At 54.4% G+C, this 18,767-nt stretch overlaps 2 protein-coding genes across 2 annotated transcripts in view; both read left to right on the forward strand.

The window, feature by feature from the left end:
• RANBP17 (RAN binding protein 17) overlaps positions 1-5,181 on the forward strand; it is a 163,258-nt gene extending 158,077 nt beyond the window's left edge. Inside the window, exons 27-28 of the mRNA XM_068417218.1 lie at positions 1,798-1,925; positions 4,925-5,181. Of these exons, the coding sequence (XP_068273319.1) occupies positions 1,798-1,925; positions 4,925-5,021 (225 nt within the window). The 3' untranslated portion in view covers positions 5,022-5,181. The remainder of the gene's footprint in view (positions 1-1,797; positions 1,926-4,924) is intronic.
• A 10,180-nt stretch (positions 5,182-15,361) lies between these two features.
• TLX3 (T cell leukemia homeobox 3) lies at positions 15,362-17,295 on the forward strand. Its single transcript, XM_068417272.1, has 3 exons — positions 15,362-15,776; positions 16,202-16,445; positions 17,085-17,295. Exons 1-3 carry the CDS (start codon positions 15,362-15,364, stop codon positions 17,293-17,295), a joined length of 870 nt encoding a protein of 289 aa, XP_068273373.1.
• The last annotated feature ends 1,472 nt before the right edge of the window (positions 17,296-18,767 follow it).

Consider the following 18,767-nt stretch of genomic DNA (forward strand, 5'->3'; position numbering starts at 1 on the left):
AGAAGTGCAGCAGCAAGTTTAATTTAAATCCTAGTGGCAAGAGGCTGGCAGAAAAAGCCCTCGGTATCCTGATAACGTAGCAACAGCATCTCCTCCTCGCTGCTGTCCTTCAGCTGAAGAACACAGGCATTCGAGCGTACAGGCGAAAGTGGTGTTATTGCAGAGGAGCCCCGGAAAACCCAGGGCTCAGAACAGCTCCGTAGTGTTGAAACAGTGATGCCAGGGGGATGCTGCACTCGTTAATGGTAGGCAGCGATGTTATTCCTTGCTGTTGCTTGAGGATTCTGTTAATACTTTCCATTATGGGATTCACTGACGTTCTTGGAATGCCTCTTTTCTAAAAACAACTCGTGGGCGCTGGACAGGATCTCGGGGTTGTGGCCTTCTCTACGTTGAACTCTGCAGTTGTCACCTTGAGACAGGGCTTCTGGGAACACGCTTGTTGCAGGCAGATACTTCATCTTTCACACCAGCTCCCAGGTGATTTTCAGTTTTGAGTTCCTAAGTAGTTTGGGACCCAGCTATTTGATCAGCGGCTGCCTTCACTTCCAGTACTGCTGCAGTGGTCAGCAAAGATGCGTCATACAGGATGTTTCTGGTTTGAGGGCAAGTAATTTGCCAAGCAGACGTTAAAGCAAACACTTCCTATAATCCTGTTGAGTTGTCAGGGCTTAGTGTTAGAGTGCTATGGTTTTACTATATTTTCTTTTGTTATCCTGTATTTTCTCATGTGTACAGGAGAGCTGTAGTTTTGATGGAAAAGTTGTGTGTTTCATTTGAGATTTGTTTAAGGTTTAAACAGCTTTAAACCTGTTAAAGGTTTTTTAAACAATCTAGCAAACAAATCACAGACTTCTGTGGTTTCTGACACTCTGTACAACACCCTACAAGTTACATTAAGTTCAAAAGTCTGCTAAATTTTGCTTACTAAAACCTGATTTTCATCCTACCTTTAACAAGTTCTCTTGTTATACACCTGAAATTTGGGGAATACCAGCAATATTATTCTTGACTACACTATCAGACTGCTCAGAAACTCTGCCAGGTACTTGGGCACAGGTTCATCAGAATGGTTCATTCTCTTCTGAATAATTGTATATATTGGTGCTTATACCACGGAGGTGCTTACTCCCAAGGCCATACGACTTTGACACAGCCAATATAATAAAGACTAAACAGGTTTTATGTGACTTGCTTGGCTGTAGTAGAAGGGTAGTGGATAACAGTGGAGGTCCCCTCCTGTTCAGTGTATCTGGACTAAACCTAGATTTTTCTCAGATGATAAAAAGTTGTATTTTAACTAGTTCATAAATCTGACAGAATATAATGGGAATAGTATATAGAAAATCGTATAGATTACTTAGCTTCTAAAGAAGCAAAGGTGAGTCTGTCTCATCACAGCACTGAAGTGATTAGAGCCCACAGCGAAGTGCACAGATTTGCACCATTCTGAAAAGACTTGAAAAGTCTTGAAAAGTCATCAAGGGTGCTTCTGTCACCTCCCTCAGGTGGCTTTCTGTATTGGAACTGGTTAGGTAGCCAACACCAGCTGGTAAAGTGGCACGTCGCCTGCCCGCACTGAACTGCAGTCGTGGTATATGGCTGAGGCTGGTGCCCTTCAGGAGGGCAGCATCTGATACCCCATCCAGCTAGACCTCTGCATGCTGCTTGCCAGACTCCTCTCCCAGAGGGCAACGTATGAAGCACTTACTCGAGAGTTGCTCCAGATGTAGATGAGTAACTCTGGGTTTAAATTTCCAAACCTTATTTTTAATATTCTCTGCTTTGCTATCGTAGTACTTCAGTGAACTAAGGGCAACCTTGATAACCAGCCAGCCTGAGAACAAACGTGAAGTCTTTGACCGATGCTTCAGGAACCTTATGGAAGGAGTCGAGCAAAACCTTTTGGTAAAGAACAGAGACAGGTAAGTTCATAACACATAAGTAAGCTGAAAGAATAAAAGACAAATGGAAACTTTAAATGGAAAAAAAATATAACATAGGAATTAGTCCAGGTTGCCTTAAACTGCAGTACCTTTTGAAAGGAAGATAATATCCTGTCAAAGAATTCATCCCTAGACTTAACAGTTAGAGCCTGAACATTTGATAATTATGTATTTTCTTGGTCAGAAATGTATTTCCTAATTTAATCCCAAAGTCAAGGTTTGCCAGGCTGCAGCTGCCGTTTTTTCACTAGGGAAAAACTGCCTTATTTCAGCAGGTGAGCCTCAGAGATTCCTTTTTCCAACCTTAAACCTCGCTGATAAAACACTTGCTTCAGCCTCCAGCAGTGCTGTCGCTCTGACAGAGCCTTTTCTTGCTGGTGCTGGGGTTAAGCCACTGCTTGGGAAATGCCAGAATGAGAAGGAACCCAGTGAGGCCACTTACACATTGTAGATAAATGAGGCAAGGATTTTTTTTTTTTGAGATTAATCACAAATTCACCCAATCTTGCCCTCATTTGGAAAATGGAATAGAAGCCTTCATAAAAGAAATGTCAAGTTTGTCTGCATTTAAAGTTCACGCTGACTTTTTTTCTAGCTAGCTGCATTGTCTCTTCCATGTGCTTTATTCAACCAAAGCAGACCTTGAAAGTACAGAGACACAATCTAAGTCCAGACTGTGGAACTTCCTGGAAAGCTTGAAACAAATTGGGAAGGGGCTTGGAGAGAAGTGATGGCTAAAACCTTTTGGTGATTTTATTTCTCTGACTTCTTCTCCCTTTGTTGGTGTGAAAATTATGTTGAACTTGTTTAATTCTTAAATAGTTTTGAGTTAGTTATGGTCTCCACAATTTTGTTTCATTTTCCTATTAAATTGTGGTATTAAAGGTGTAAGTTCCTTATGGCCTGACTGCGGATGATAGCCAGAGACAGGTGAATCTGGAAGAAAACGCAGAGAAGCACGGAGATTACATCCATGGCACTAATAAATCAGGCAGACTTTCTGTATAACTTCTGATGTATTATGGATCAGCAAAACACCTGGGGAAAAGGCAAAGAGCCACTAGGAAGCAGGAAAATGCTTGTTAAAACAGATTAAAACTGAGCTGGCAGTGGCAGGCTGTAGGACATAGTCTGACCTTAGAGCTGTAAATGCCAAGGGGAGTCATTTGACTCAACAGTCCTTCAGGATTTAAAAAAAAAAAAAAAAAATTAAAAGAAACAATTAAAAACTGAGTAAAACTCATTCGTATAACTAGATAGTTTCTTAGTTCCCTGTCTATATTTATTGAAGGCAAGAAATCCTTAAGACAACACTGTTTTCTGAGAAAAACATACTTTGATGTGAAGTTCCTCTGAGCTGCCTTACTCTGAGAACTCGCCTCGGCTCAGGGACGGGGGACGGGCAGGAGCTCCCCAGGCAGGCAGCGAGGTGTGGATGGGTAGCGTGGGGAATCCAGCTCTGCTCTCCCTGCGCAGGGCATGGACAGAGGCTTCCATCACTTGGGCTGCCAGCAAATATTAGATTCAGCAAGTGTTGATTCAACTGTCTGTGGATTTAAAGGGGATTTTCATCTGGAAGCGCTGTGGAGCACTCGTGCAGAAGCTCTTGGAGAGCTTTTGTAGAAGTGCAGGCAGGGAGGGATGGGTGCGGGTGTGACGGGGGTAGAGAGAATTCGGTCGAAGGAGCAGGTCGTCTGTCTCGGCAGCATCTGTCTGTCTAACTTGGGAAGACTTGTAAGCTGTCGCTTCCCCAACAAGCAGCATGAGTTAATACGATGGCTCTTCTGTTTTCAGCTCTTGATTTGTAATCCTTCTCAGATTTATTCTGTGGAACAGGAGGCTTCTTTTAACTCTGATTGTTTAAAATTGAGCAGAAATCAATTTCCATTAGTAAGGAAATAAGCACAAATGTCAAAAATTATGAATAGAATAAAGAATGAATGCATAATTGCATCCTGTATTTCCCCACACAGCAAGCCCCAGTTTACCACACTGCTGCTAGACGTACCCATAAAGTACAGGACGGTGGAGGCAGTCGGGAAGGATTATTACCCCTGGCCCTGCAAAGAGCCCTTTGCTGAGAGCCCATCAGTTCTGCAAGCGCCTCTCCACCAGTCCCATGCAGGAAGGAGCCCTAAGGAGCCATTTTTTGGGAAACTTTATTAGCTTCACTATAGTGAGCCAGCAAAGTCTGACACAATCAAAGCAAAGAGCATTGAGGCAACAAACAAAAGAACATTTCAAAACCCCTAAATGCAGGGTGCAGTACTCGTTTTTGACATTTAAATCATTTTTGTGTAATTTTTGTTGGTTTTTTTTTAAATACATACATGAGATGTGATAAATGGCAATTAAACTCTTTGTTTCGGGTAAGGATAGACCAAGGGAGTAGATCAGATTTGGGCTGTCGTACAGGCTGAGTCAGAGTTGTCATTCAGTCTCAGGTGTGATGACACCGAAGGGATTTCCCGTCCTACACCTGCCAGTGGAGAACTGGTGGGGAATATTGTTGTGAATTCATTCTGTGCCAGATGGGTGATGGTCCCGCGTTTCACTGAGAGACAGGTTGAACTCTGACACCGCTCGTGAGGGAGGAAGGTAGGTCGGAGAGAGCCTGGCCTTGATGACCATCTGGACACGTCCCAGAGAGCCCTTGGCTGGAGGTTTGGGAGAAGGGACATGTTCTGAGTCACGTGAGATGGAGGGGTCTCTCGTTGCATTCATTTCCCAGCTGACTTTTAAAATGTTTCACACTGTTGGTAGGCTGAGTTTATAGTGCTGCCCATACGTGTTTACGTGCTCATTGTTATTTTATAGGACTGTTTTGAGGGCACCTAGGGATTCTGTTTGTGAGTTTTCCTCTCGTTTTCTTTCAATTTAAAATTTACATTATAGCTGTTCTTTTTACCGATTCTTCAAATACATCTCTCAGTATCGGGTCTGCTTTAACCAGACATCTGGGTTTGCTTTTTCCGCAGGTTCACTCAGAATATGTCAGTCTTTCGAAGAGACATGGCTGAAGCTCTGCGCACCGAAGGGGCATCGGATCCCGGCAGTTCAGACATGATGAGTTGACAATGACTTTGGAAACAGAGCACTGACTAACCAACCAGCTCTGGAAGTTTTGGGACCCTGTTATATTGTTAGATAGATTTTTGACCCTGTGAAAACTATTTTTTTAAGATATCTTCTGCCTTTTTGTATCTCTGGCCTAAATGTAAGGATTTATAATAGCAAAAACAATGGAAAATCAGCTTTAGTTTGAAGAATGTTTTCAGCTTTTCTTATCAAAATTTATTATCCTGTTATTTTATCTTTCTGAAATGGTGTAGAAGCAGTACTTAACCAAAGAACAGAATAAATATGCATTCCTTCTAAACTTGTATCAGTTAATGATTCTCAGTTCTACACATAATAGTAAATAATATCTCATCAATGAAAAACTCCAAGCTCACTCTGAGGTCATATTTGTTTGAAAATGAGATGAAAGCCAGTACAAATTTTATATGACATCTTTTTGAAATAATAAAAATTACTATTTTTCTACAAAATGTTATAGATTTCTTTTCAGCACTGGAGATTAATGACAACGTGGACAACAAAGTAGACTAAAAATGAGCATTTTAGGCCATAAGTATAGCAAGAAAATTGAGAATGCTGCACGTAATAAAATAAGAGATGATGGAGCAAGCCTTAATGAAGTACTGATAATGTTGTAATTTCACAAGTACACATTTTGCAGGTCTTTGGGAATTGAACAAAACACAGAAGAAAATAAAGTTGTTAAAACAGTATGTAAAAAGAAAAAATTCTCTCCACCACCACAAAAAAAAGCAAGCAGATAGATAGATAAAGACTTATGGCCCATATTTAAACGGTGTGTGGCACAATGAAGATGAACGCCTGCATCTGAAACAGCAAATTCAGCAGGTCTGTCTTCGCCTCTCGGCGATCATAAAGAGTTCGGTGTGTACCAGAACTAAATCCCTCCTCCAGCCCAAAGCTCACGCTCGCTGCTCTGGTTCTGTGGGGAACAATTCGTATCGTTGTGTGGTGGGCAGGAGGTGCTGTGTGGGCTGAAGAAACGCACAAATTAATTGAAGCCAGATCTGACAAAAATTAGAACTATTTAAGCAATAAGCCAATTAGTTTGTAATGTAGAAAAGCTATTAAGTGCAATTACAAGCTATTGGTATTGGGTTTGAATTGGGTTGGGTTTGTCCTTTTCTTATGTAAATACTGGATTTCATGTGTTTTTCGTGCTTGCTTACATTTGCGTGTTTAGTAATATTTCACCCCTGTTCAGATAAGAGTGGGAATTTTTAATTGTGGCCAACAGGGAGGAAAAGTTCATACCTGTATTTCTTACAACTTTTTTTTCCCGTTTTTTTTCTTTGCAACTGTTACTTTTCTGCACATTTTTAAATTGCGGGAATGAAATCTGAAAGGAGGTAACTTTGTTAAGCAGTTTTCTGTTTACGTTGAAGCTCAGCTGCAGAAGTGTTTAATCTGCAGCCAAAGGCTCTGCTTTCCAGGAGTGCCGAGTACTTGAGAAAATAATCAATTGGGGTTACTGAAGAGCTGCAGATTTGGGGTGTTTCCACACGTGGCCCGATGCGACGTGCCGAGGTTTGAAAACTTTTTGGGAAGTGCGTGGTCATCATCAACACATCAAACACGTACGAATTGATGCAGTTGTTCACTTCAATTTTGGTCCTTAGAGGAACCTGGAATCTGTGCTGCCCAGTCAGGTGTTAAAAGCTGCAGCACTGAACTCAGGGGCGCGCGTGCAGGGCTCCGTGTGAGCTGGGCTTCGGGGAAAGGTGTCTCCGTGTCGCCTGGCCGATGCCGCAGAGCTCGGTGCCGAGCCGCGCCGCGTCCTTCCTGGCTGTGTAAACCCAGCCGTAGCCTCGCAGCTCCGTGCGTTGGCATTAAAGGCTCCGAGGAAAGCTAGTGGGCTCTGTGACTCTGTTTGCTTGGTATTATGGTGGAAACAGTGGTTGCATACCAGTGAGTGGTTGTGTACCATCAGCGTGCGCTCACCAGCCAGTGCATTGACTGGGTAAACTAGCCGCTGTGCTCAGAGCTGGAGTTCAGCATGAGAAGGAGAGGACGGTGTGCCCCTGTAACTCAGACTTTAGGGCTTGCTTTAATATACGGTACTGACACCCTGGAGCGCTCAAGTACTGTTCTGAAATCTCCCTTCTAACACATCCCTTGTTGTAACTTCCAAGTGAGATTCTAAAGAGCATCTTATAAACTGGGCAAACTCAAAATGCTTATTTGAACAGGGTTTCAACCTTGGTTAACAATTGACAACAGAACTTCGTTTAGAGTAGCTGGTCGTATAAATAGGCTTGCTTTTAGGTTAGGAAATGGATGGCATAGCAAATAGAGAGGGTGTTTTATGACTCCGGGTTCTTTGGTGAGAGTCTTTACTGTCAGCTTTTTAAAAGGGCGCTGTCAAAGTGGGTACAGCCCAGAATGTCCTGGTGTGTTTACAAAGCACATTTAATGCCTTATATGTTTTTTAAAAAGACATAATTGCCTTGGAGGGGGTAGAATTTTTTTTCCTCCTTTAAAAAAAAAAAAATGGAAATGATGGAATGGGAAACGTCGTAAAGGAGACGCTGCTCAGACCCTGAGTGATTTCATCTCAAGAACCCGATGCGAGCCTGCCTGGTGATGCAAACAGCGTGGGACTGTAAAACAGGCCTGATTCTCCCTGAAACACATCTGACGTTGTTACAGTGACAAGCACCGACTGCTGAACCTCAGGTAAGCACCTGCCCCTCTGCGAGGGAGAGCAAACCCCCCCGAGCAGCCTCCCAACAGGCGGGCTCTGCGTGCCTGAGCTGCAAAGGCAGCTCTCAAGGGGAAACACCCTGTTGTGATACCTTGCCCTGCTCGTTTAAGGAGGCTTTGAAACTCAGCCGCCAGCATGTGCACACCTGACAAAATAATTCCTGAGACTTGTTAATGTTTTATTGTAGTACGAGTTTATGATGACAGCAAACCTTTCAGAGTGCAGAGGGATAACGCGCTTCCTTGCCGTATTAAAAAATAATGTTAGTGTAGATTTTATGTACCATAGTTTAGACTGCTGTTAAGAGGCGCTTCTTTGACAACGTTCTTCTTGAGGTTTACAGAAAGCATAATAAAATATGTAAGTTACATTTCTACAAACAAAAGCCATAACATAAGTTATTTATAAGCGTGAGATCCAAACACTATCACGATAAATAAACCTTAATGGATACCTGCGGCATCCATCCTAATGTAATTTGCCCAACAAAAGTCGTATTTAGGAGAAAAATCTGGCAGGAGCTGCTTGTTGGTAGGTAAAATAAGAATAAAAGAAGGAAGGCACATTGAAACACCAGCTGCTTTCCTGGGTTTACGCGCAGACCTGCGACACTTTCCAGCCTTCTCCTTCGAGCTGGGCCTGGCGCTGCTGCCCAGGGAGACCAGATGTCTGTGCATCTTTCAGGGTTTGTCCCCAGTACCGGGACATTCCCCGTGGGCTTTGCTACAGCCTGATTTTATCAGAGATGGCAGAAAGAAATCGAGCCTCATCTGCCTGTCACCCTCTGGGCTCTCTTCCCTTTCAGCGATGGTTCCTTCCCCAGCGCTTCCCTCGTACCCTCCCCAGCTCATCTAGTCTCAGGCGTTTGTGGACCAGTGCGAACTAAAACTGAGCTAAACTGAACAAAACTGAACTAAAACAAAGTTTCGGCTTTTTTAATAGAACGGTTAAGGTTACCAACCCCATAAAGGTGTGCTTTGAAAGGTGAACTGAAACCGCTAAAGCACATTCATCCATCCGAGGCTGCGAGCCACCTTTTAACTGTTTGCGCTGTGAGTTGGGTTTAACTGTTTCCTCCCACCAGGACACGGAGAACAAGGAGGTTTATCGGTGTCTGTGTTCAGCTGATCAGCCTCCACTCACGGGGCTGGTGCCTCGAGCTCCTCCGTGGAGGGGGAGAGGGAATATATGTTGGTTAACAGGGAAAGGGCTGCTGAGGCTGGACCTCAGCTCCCCCCGGCCCTCCCCTCTGCCTGTGTGAGGTGAAGCTCTCCCAGCTGGAGCCAGGAGAGGTGCAGCCCTCCTGAGGTTAAAGGAAGGGGCAGAGGGGAATGACCTTTAGACTCCGCAGCACCAGAGCTCTCGCCTCGGAAAAAGAGCAGCTGATTTAACCCTTGTGGGCTGGCAAAACTGCTGCTCCGCTCTGCTGAGCACCGAGAGCCAAGTGCCCCACGCTGGCATTGCTCCCTGGGGAGTGAGCTGCCTGCCCACGGGAGCGTGGCCACCGGCGTGACACCCCGGGGTCCCTTTCCCTCACCAGGACGTGGCAGCGAGGCCAGTGCTGTGTCCTGAGGCCTGCTGGCTGTGGTGGCCCGCACCCAGGGGGGCTCAGCCCCGCCGGGGAGGACCCACAGTGTCTCACAGGGCCCTGCGGAAGGTACGAGGGACAGGACCGCATCACCCTCCTGTGTGCTCACCTCAGCCCCTGCCTGCCCTGTGTGTGGGCGCAGCTGGGTACAGGCAGAGAGCTCAGGCAGCAGCTTGCCACCCGTAAGCTGCTGTCGATTGTCCCCTCCTCCTTCCCCTTCCTATGCCAGGATGCAGAGCACCCATGTCCCTCTCCAGCCAGAGCACCAGTGTCACCCCGCCGGCCCCGCGAGGATGCTACTGCCAGGGCTACGGCTGAGGAACCACTGCTTTGTGTCCTCTGTCGTGCTGACTTCCACAGGGATTGTATGTCCTCAGTGATGTGCTAAACGCTCAAAAACAGGTTGGGTTTATGCAGCAATTTTATTTAGTGTGAAGCCTCACCCCGCAACATCCATCTAGAAAAATCTGTGGAGAACAGGACTGGCCTTGCCCACTCTGAGATCCTCTGCCAAAACCAGGAGCTACAGCAGAACCATCTCAGCATCTACTGCTAATTTCTCATGCAGCAAGATGTCACCGTTCCCTGTCACTCTCTGGGAAGAGACAAAACCTGAAGCAACGGGTGATGCCTTTGGGGAACGGCACGTCCCCGCAGCCGCCGGTGCCTCCTGCAGCAGGCTCAGGCTCACGAGGCTTCCCGACGGCCGGGGACAGAGACCCCTTCCCAACCCGTAAATTCCTGCATGTCTGCGGACAACAGAGGAGTTTGATACGTGAGAGATGACATGGCCTTTGGTGTCCTTTAAAGAAGGAGGATTTATTTGTGGCAGCGCGACAGCCAGCAGGGCAGCACGAAGACGCCGCTGAGGCCCAGAGCTGCAGGTGAGGCGCTGGGCAAACCCCTCTGCCCCCAAGCACGGGCTGGCGGCTGTCGGGCAGCACCTCGGGCAAGGGTCGCTGCGGCCATCGCCGGTCCCAGGCCCCAGAAGAAGGAGCCTTTGGAGAAATCTGAGCTTCTGGGCACCTGGATACACAGGACAGCGTGCTGGGAGGGCAGCCCAGGATGCGCACAGCCGGAGGGTTGAGGGTAGGGCGATGTGCGAGGAGCTGGAAATGCAGAAACGCAGCTGAACGGATGCGCTGGGCTGGGCAGTGCTCCGTGGAGCTCCTTGAGGCAGCACGAGGGCCAGTGCTCCGCTCGACTAGAGCCCCAGTGCAGCAGCTGAGCAGCGGAGGAAGCGAGTGCTCAGCAGTTTCAGGTGTGATCCAACCCCTTCACTGCCTGGGGACCCTGAGCCCGTATTTGCACAGCTTTGTCAGAGCCGAGTTCGCTGCTGTCTCCGGAGATAAGATCTGTGGGCACCGCAGCCCCGGGGACGGTGGGGGCACTCCCCGGGCACCCCTGTGACCGGCCGGGTGTGCCCTCAGCGCTTACACCTCTACCCCTGCAGCCCCAGCCCACACACCGCGGCTGCAGGCTGTAGGGCTGTGTAAGGCGTGTGGGGCAGAAGGATCCCCAGCTCCGGGGCGGTTTCTCCTCTCCAGCCGGGCGCAGCGTCGCAGCCCATGTGTGAGCAGCCGCGCTGGGTGCAGGGGGGTTATTTGCAGCCCCCCCAGCCTCCACGCAACCTCGCAGCGGCTGCTCGAGCCCAACCGAGCATCCGAACAGCCCTCCCTGCCGCTGGGTTTCCTGCGAGAGCATCGATCACGCTGCGGCCCCCCGCGCTCGGCAGGAGCTGCGCAATGATGCACCATCAATTAACGGCCCGTTATGATAAAACGCTGCCCACTGGTTTGAAAAGGCCGGAGGAGCCCCGCAGTGGCTTCTCTTGGTCTCATACCCAGAGACCTGTCCCTCTCACCTTAGAAACAAAATGCCTCATTTTAAAATAATTAATGGTAAACATTAAAAAAAAAAGTGTAATGGATCATTTGGCCCACGCTAAATTTTAACAGTAACTATTTAACCAGGGCTACTTTACAGCAGAGCTGCTGAGCTGCGTGGAGGGAGCCAGGTGTGCTGGTCGGGGCTGCACATCCCCCCGGGCCGTGGGGCTGAGCCCGTCCCTGGGGGCTCTGTGCCGTGCCGGGGCTGGCATGGGTGGTATGGGACCCTCTCGGGATGCAGCTGGATTAAAACCTGTGGGCTGCTCTGGGTCCCTCTTGTGCCATCCGTTGTTGGCCCCGAGGTGGTGGGAGGGTGACAAGGAGGATTGGTCCTTCTCTGTTTGCTCTCCAGCTGCTCAGTGCTGGGTCTGGTCCCAACAGGGACCACTTGTCTCTCCTCCCGTGTGCTGTGCTCGTTCTCGGGGAACCTCCAGGGCCTCTTGGTGGGAAGGAGCTGAGTCCCTCTGCACAGTTACCCACCAGCCCATGCCACCTCCCTGTCCTCACCACTCCTGGGCCCTAAATAATGTCCTGGCACTGCCAACCTCCTCCCAATGGAGATTTCATTTTCCGTGGCACTGAGACATGCCCAGGAGAGGGAGACCATCCCCATCACTCCTCTGCTTCCCAGGAATGGCTGTGGCTACTGGAGCTGCAGCCCTGTTTCTTTCCCTTAGCAGCGCAGCCCGTGGGCTGGGCCGTGGATGTGGCACACGTTGGTGCCTGCGGTGCGCAGGAGCACATGCCGGTGGCACAGCTGGGGTCACCGCTGGCCAACGTGCTCCAAATGCGGATACAGAAATGCCCGGTGCTGCAGTGGAAGAGGGGTGATGGCGGTTTAGAAAGGCTGAGGTGTTTGAGGTTGGGTCGGTGCGTATTTCATCTCGTGTTTTTATCATCTCATCCTACAGGAAGCACTTGAAAAGCTGAACCGTGGTGTTAGCCGCTGCCGGGCACGTGGCAGGTCCTGCGAGGACGTGGGTCCTGTGAGGACGCCCTCCCTGCGGGGCCCTCTGTGTCTCGAGCCCCAAGATGTTCCTGGGGCCGAGTAGCGCATGTGCACACCATAACCAAACCCAGTGACCATGGCAGGCTGTGGCACGTCCCCCTCCGTGTCCCCCCATGGCAGCCAGGCCTGGGAGCAGCTCTGCGTTTTGGGGATGGGTGAGGTAGACGCTGCTTTTCTGCCCCTAGTAACTCCCAGTGACAAACTGGGCAAGGGTCCCTCCTGCACAGTGGTGTTGGGGAGATGGTCACTCCTCTGACATAGTGTTACTTTTTGTCCCCTCTTAACTATGTCCCACACCTTTGCAGGTGGCTGGGTGCAGCACGCTCTGACCCCACGCTGCCGTGCCATGCCTGGGACACGGCTGGAGCCCAGACGAGTGCAGGGCTCTTTGCACCCAGCTGCAACCCTGTGATCCGGAGCTGCCTTGGTGCAGGGTGGTGGGGATGTGCTGCAGGTGCCCTCTGCCTGCACGGAAGGGGGGGGGGGATCCTGCTGCCTCCTCCTGCCCAGCGGGGCCAGCCATGAGCTGGGTCTGGCTCCTGACGGTGCGGAGCAGCCCGGGTTTGGGAGGGCACGTTCATCCCCGCACCGCGGTCACCCCAGCAGGCACCCCCCCCCCCGGCCCCGGGCGCTGCTGGGGGGCGCAGCACTGTGCCGTGCCGTGCCGTGACAGGGGGACCCAGGGACCCGGCTCCGGCCCGGGCCGCGCCGTCGGGGCCGCAGCTCCGCTCGCTTCGCGCCGGGAGGACGGAGGGTCCCGGGGCGGGGGGAGCGGGAGCGGAGCCCGACTCGAAGCCCCGAAACCTGCACTGGGCAAAGCGGAGGCGGTTTTTGGGGCCGTAGCGGTGCCGCGGGGCTGCGCGGGGTTGCGCGGCGTTGCGCGGGGCTGCGCGCCCCCCGCCCGCGGAGGGGCGAGGGAGACGAGGCGGCTGCGGGAGAGCTGCATTTAAGGATACCATACGTCCCGGGTTATTAATTATAAAACATAATTAAAGTAAAACTGCAGAACGTCAACATATTAAATTTAAAAGCTAATATTAAAATAGAGTTAATATTTAATAAGGTAGCCGAGCGTTACAAAGCTGTACGCTGATACTCTACATTTAACTGTGTAAAACCAGGAGAGTTTTCCCAAAGAAAAATGTATTGTTTAGCTGATTATCAAAGACTCTGTGATATATTATCCATTTCACAAAAATAATATAGATATCTTTTTAAATATAGTAATAAAAACATACTAGCGCCTTTTAAATATACTATTACTTACCACCCCTTTTCATATTGTACTATCACAGACACTTTGGAATTGGTTTAAAAGCACATCATTCATTATTCAAAGCTCATCTTTGCATATTATTCCAGCTCAAGTCTGCCAGGCTCCCTGTGAAATCGTTCACAAAATTGATAACAGCAGACACACACGCAATAAAAAGATAGCCTTGGGCAGCCCGAGTTCCCATTATGCAGATCAAGCTGCAATTTTCTCTAACAAAGCCTGCCCTGATTCAGGACTGGGTGTCACTTTATTTATTTATTTATCCTCCCCCGGTTGGCTTTTTTTTTTCTCTTCCCTTTTTTCCCCTCCTTTTCTCTCCTTCCCCCCGCCCCGCCGCCTCCCCGCCCTCCCCGCCGGGCTGGCCGGAGCAGAGCCCCAAGGGCCGGCCGCCCGCGGCCGTTCCCGGTGGCGCTGGGCGGCCCCGCACCATCTTGCCGGGATCGTGTCAATCCCATTAGCTCCGCTCCACGGGGAGCGGGGGCTGATGGCGGCTCCGCTCGCCCCCGCCGCACCGAGCGGGGACAATCCGATTAGGCTGCCCCGGGGCCGGGGGTGGCACCGGGCGGTCCCCCCGGGGGGTGTGGGGGTGTTTAATAGCCGTGTTAATGACCGCCGGGCCGGGCGGGGCGGGGGTCCGTCCATGCGGGGAGCCGGGGAAGCCCCCCCGGGCGGCCGCCGGCAGGGACGCGCCTCCGTCGGGGCCGGCGCTCCCTGCGCCGCGCAACTTCAGCCGGCAGCTCCGCAGCAGCCGTCGGGGCCCGTCGGGGCCGGACTCCGCGCCCCGGGGGGGAGCGGAAAAGGCACCCCCGGCCCCGCCTTTTCCGAGGGGGAAGAGACGGCGGGGAGCGGGGCGGCGGGCGGGCTCGGGGCGGCAGCGGGTCGGTCCGCGTTCGCTGCCGTCGGAAGGATCCGGCGCGTTGCGGTAATTGAATGCTAAGGTTTAAAAACTAATCAAGTCCCTCCTGTCACCGCTCCGGCATCCCGGGATGGCCCTGCCAGGTGCTGATCAAATACCATTACATTCTATTAACAGGGAAATTCTATTCCCTGTTTTCATTTTCCTTTATAAGAGGGAAAATAAGTAAATGCGGCTGAACGTTATTTAATTTTTAACGCCTTTAGTCCAATTTGGACGTTAGGGAGCGTCTGCAAACTGCCTCGGCGGCCGCGCCGGGCTCCCGCCGCCCGGGCGCAAATTGAGCCCAAACGGAATCCCGCCCCGCGGGGCGCCGGGACACCCCCCGCTGCGGCCCGGCCCCGGGCACCGCTTCGGCCCGCCGCTCGGCGCGGCCGTCGGGGCGGGCGCCCGGCATCGCGGGGTGCCGGCACCGAGCCCCGGCCGCGCAGGGCCACCTCGGGCGGGAGCGGCGGAGCGGCCGTCGGGGGGCGGCAAAGGGCAGGGGCGCGGGGAGGCAGCGGGACGGCGGCCCCGACGTGCCGGGCGGCCCCGACGTACCGGACGGCCCGTCCCCGCGGCCCCGTCCCGCCGCCCCGGCCCCGCCCGCCGCCGCGCGGCCCCATTGTTCGTGCGCCCCAGTGATGTCACCGCGGCGGCGGCGGGCCCCCCGCGCCGGGGCGCGGGGCCGGTGCCGAGCGGCGGGAGCCAATGGGAGCGCAGAGGCTGGGCGGCGGCGGCCAATGGCGGGCGGCGGGGGCGCACGCGGCGCGGGGCGCGCGGCGGCCCCGAGGAGATGACGGGGCGGCTGCCGGGGCGGCGCGCGCTCGGCAAAGTTTCCGCGCGGCGCACGGCGGGGCCGGCCGGGCCCGCGGAGCGCGGCGCAGCGGCGGCGCCTTTATAGCGGGCGCGGAGGGGCGCGCGGCGGCCGCGGCGGCGGCGGCGGAGGAGGATGGATCCGCCGGCGGGCGCGCAGGGCCAGCACCAGCACGAGCCCATCAGCTTCGGCATCGACCAGATCCTCAACAGCCCCGAGCAGGAGAGCGCTCCCCCGCCGCCCCCCCGGGGCCCCGACGGCGCGACCTTCCTGGGCGGCCCCGGCGGCCGCGGCGGCGCGCCCTACCCGGCCCTGCCGGCCCCCTTCCCGGCCATCGCCGCGCCCTTCGAGGACTCGGGATCTTACAGTGTGAACCTCAGCCTGGCCCCGGCCGGCGTGATCCGGGTGCCGGCGCACAGGCCCATCCCCGGGGCCGTGCCGCCGCCCATCTCCAGCGCCATCCCGGCCATGCCCGCCGTGCCCAGCCTGGGCAGCCTCAACTTCCCCTGGATGGAGAGCAGCAGGCGCTTCGTCAAGGACAGGTTCACAGGTAAGGCGCCGGGGCGGAGCGGGCGAGCCGCGCCGCGCCCCCGCAACCCGCTCCCGGCAACGAACGGAAAGGCGAATAAAAAATAGAAAACGAAATAATAACAGTAGTGATAATAGGAATAAAAGCACAGGCGGCCCGCTGGATGTTTCCCTCCCCCGCGCTCGCAGCGAGCCGAAAAATCGCTCTCGTCCCGGCGTGGATAGCGCGGCCGCCGCGGGGCCGGCGGCGGGGCGCTCCGGGGGGCGGCCGGGCCCCGCTCGCCTTCGCATCCCTTCGGCGAAACGTGGAAACGGGACCTCAGGGAGACGCGGTCCCTTTGGGGGCCGGCGGGGCGGCGGGCGGCCGTCGGGCAGAGCCGCGGCCCCGGGGGGGCGGCCGGCACCGTGCGGGCGCGGCGCTGACCCCTGTGCTTCCCACCCGGGCAGCGGCGGCGGCGCTGACGCCCTTCACGGTGACACGGCGGATCGGGCATCCCTACCAGAACCGGACCCCGCCGAAGCGCAAGAAGCCGCGGACGTCCTTCTCCCGGGTGCAGATCTGCGAGCTGGAGAAGCGCTTCCACCGGCAGAAGTACCTGGCCTCGGCCGAGCGCGCTGCCCTCGCCAAGTCCCTCAAGATGACGGACGCGCAGGTGAAGACCTGGTTCCAGAACCGGCGCACCAAGTGGCGGTGAGTCCCGCGCCCCCGGGGCCTCCCCGGCCCGCCGCCGCCCCCGGCGGAGCTCCCCGGCCCGCCGCCCCCGGGACGCCCCGGCTCCGGCCGGGAATGCACCCCTCGCCGGCTCCTGGCAGCGAAACGGTTGCCGGGTGGTGGTGGGGGGGAGAATTTTTATTACTAGAATATTATTATTGTTATTTATTTTTATCTTTTTCTTTGTTATAGTCCCCCATTTGGAAGACGGGGGATTATTCGTAAAAACGAGGGATTATTCGAAAAAACGAGGGATTGTTCGAAAAAAAACCGGGGGATTATTTGAAAAACGGGGAATTATTCGAAAAAAACCGGGGGAATAGTGGGCAAACGGGGGAATATTCAGAAAGGGGGGATTAATGGGAAACGGGGGGTTTCCAGGCGTTTTCCGCCGCCCGGAGTCCCTCCGTTAGAGGCCGAGCGGCTGCCGCCCGCCCGGCGCTGCCCGGCCCCGGTGGAAGCGGAGCGCTGCCCCGCTGCCCGCCGGGGATGCGCCGGCCGCACCGCGCCTTGCTCCCGCGGCCGGCGGCCCCCCGTTCCCGCGGCCGCGCCCCCGCTTCCCGCGGGCTGCTCCGCCCGGGGCGTCCCGGGGCGCGGGCTGAGCGTGTCCCCTGGCAGGCGGCAGACGGCGGAGGAGCGGGAGGCCGAGCGGCAGCAGGCGAGCCGGCTGATGCTGCAGCTGCAGCACGACGCCTTCCAGAAGTCGCTGAACGAGTCGATCCAGCCCGACCCGCTGTGCCTGCACAACTCGTCGCTGTTCGCGCTGCAGAACCTGCAGCCCTGGGAGGAGGAGAGCTCCAAGATCCCCCCGGTCACCTCCCTCGTCTGAGCCCGGCAGCCCGGGCACGCAGCGCACTCGCCCGCGGAGCTCGGCCGGCGGCTCCCCCTGCCCCCGGGGCCGCGGCTCGCCGCAGACGGGGCGGGCGCGGAGGCGGCGAGCGGGGCCCGCGGGGCCGGTGCCCGGGGCGGGCCGGAGCCGGGGCCGGGGCCGCCGCGGCCCTTCCCCGAGGCCGGCGCGGAGCGAAGCCGCCGGGCGCTGCCGTCTCGGAGCCCCGCGCTCCGCTTGTATATTCGTGTCGATGTTCCACTAGGAAGGGAAATATGTCACTTTTTGTAAGAAGTGTTAATAATTTAATTTATTTATGCATCGAGATTTTGGGCACTATTAATATGGAATTATATAAAACCTCGATTATTTATATCGAAATCTGAACATAGGTATTTTGTGTTGGCTTTGGAACAAAAGGCTATTTTTTTTTTTCCTGTTCTGAGGATAGTCTAAAGAAAAAAAAAATACCTACCTATTACTTAGCGGAGGGGACTAAGTGGAGCCGGTGATGACTCATTAGCTTAGGAAACCCTATTAAGCTGAAAAGCGGTAGCTTCCATCTGTCCCAGGTGAAGTTAATGTCAGCTGTAATTTATTCACCGTAGTAACAAGGGCTCCTTTCAGGCGACACACGCTCCGTTTTGTCCTCACCTTTCCAGCCGATGAGCTTTAGCGCACCGAAACAGCACCCGCACCCTCTCCTTTCGCCACCGACTCTAGAGAAAGCGCCTTATGTTTCATAATAAAGAAGATTTGGGGTTGACACGGACCATGTATAATACTTTGTACTTGCCGAGACGTGTAAATAAACGGTTTCTTTAAAAACGCCTCTCCGCTTCCCTGCCTGCCGCCGCGCCGGGGAAGAGCCGAGCCCGCCGCCGGGGCCGGGTCGCTGCGGGACGGGCAGCAGCCGGGAGGCCGCCGCGGTCGTTCAGCGGAGACGGAGAAGGAGGTGAGGAGTCGGCCGGGGCCGGGGGGAGCGGGGGCAGCGGGCGGGCTCGGAGCAGGGCCCCGGGGGCGGTTGTACGCGGTGCTCCCGGTCGCTCCCCTCTCTGCCGGTACCGGGGGAAGCGGGCAGGAACAGCCCCAGGTTTGGGACAACGTCCGAACCGCCGCGTGGGAGCGAGCGAGCGGCCGGGCGGGACGGTGAGGGGCCCCCCGCTCCCCGGGACCGGCCGCGCAAGGCCCCACCGGCCCCCGGTAGCGTTTCCACCCCCGCCCCTCGCTACCCAAACGCCTCCCGGCAGGCACCCAACGGTTTTCGTTGTCCTTGCCCTCGCTGCGCGCACCCGGGCGGGCAGCAGGCCGGCGGGTGACCGTGGCCCGCCAGGTGCCGGCTCCCCGGGCGCTCGCCAGCACCGGCTCCCCGGGCGCTCGCCAGCACCGGGGCTCGTTTAACAACCTGGGTGCGGGAGAGGGGGTAATTTTTAAGAACAAACTCCCGGAGTTCTGCGGGGGCCGGTCCTCCAGCA

Source organism: Nyctibius grandis, chromosome 22 (assembly GCF_013368605.1).
Source record: "Nyctibius grandis isolate bNycGra1 chromosome 22, bNycGra1.pri, whole genome shotgun sequence".
Classification (NCBI taxonomy): domain Eukaryota; kingdom Metazoa; phylum Chordata; class Aves; order Nyctibiiformes; family Nyctibiidae; genus Nyctibius; species Nyctibius grandis.

Excerpts from the sequence above, each read along its gene's own strand:
- TLX3 (XM_068417272.1), top strand. The coding sequence starts at position 15,362 with ATGGATCCGCCGGCGGGCGCGCAGGGCCAGCACCAGCACGAGCCCATC. Across the intron at positions 15,777-16,201 it reads CGTCAAGGACAGGTTCACAG|CGGCGGCGGCGCTGACGCCC; the intron begins GTAAGGCGCCGG and ends CCACCCGGGCAG. Across the intron at positions 16,446-17,084 it reads AACCGGCGCACCAAGTGGCG|GCGGCAGACGGCGGAGGAGC; the intron begins GTGAGTCCCGCG and ends GTCCCCTGGCAG.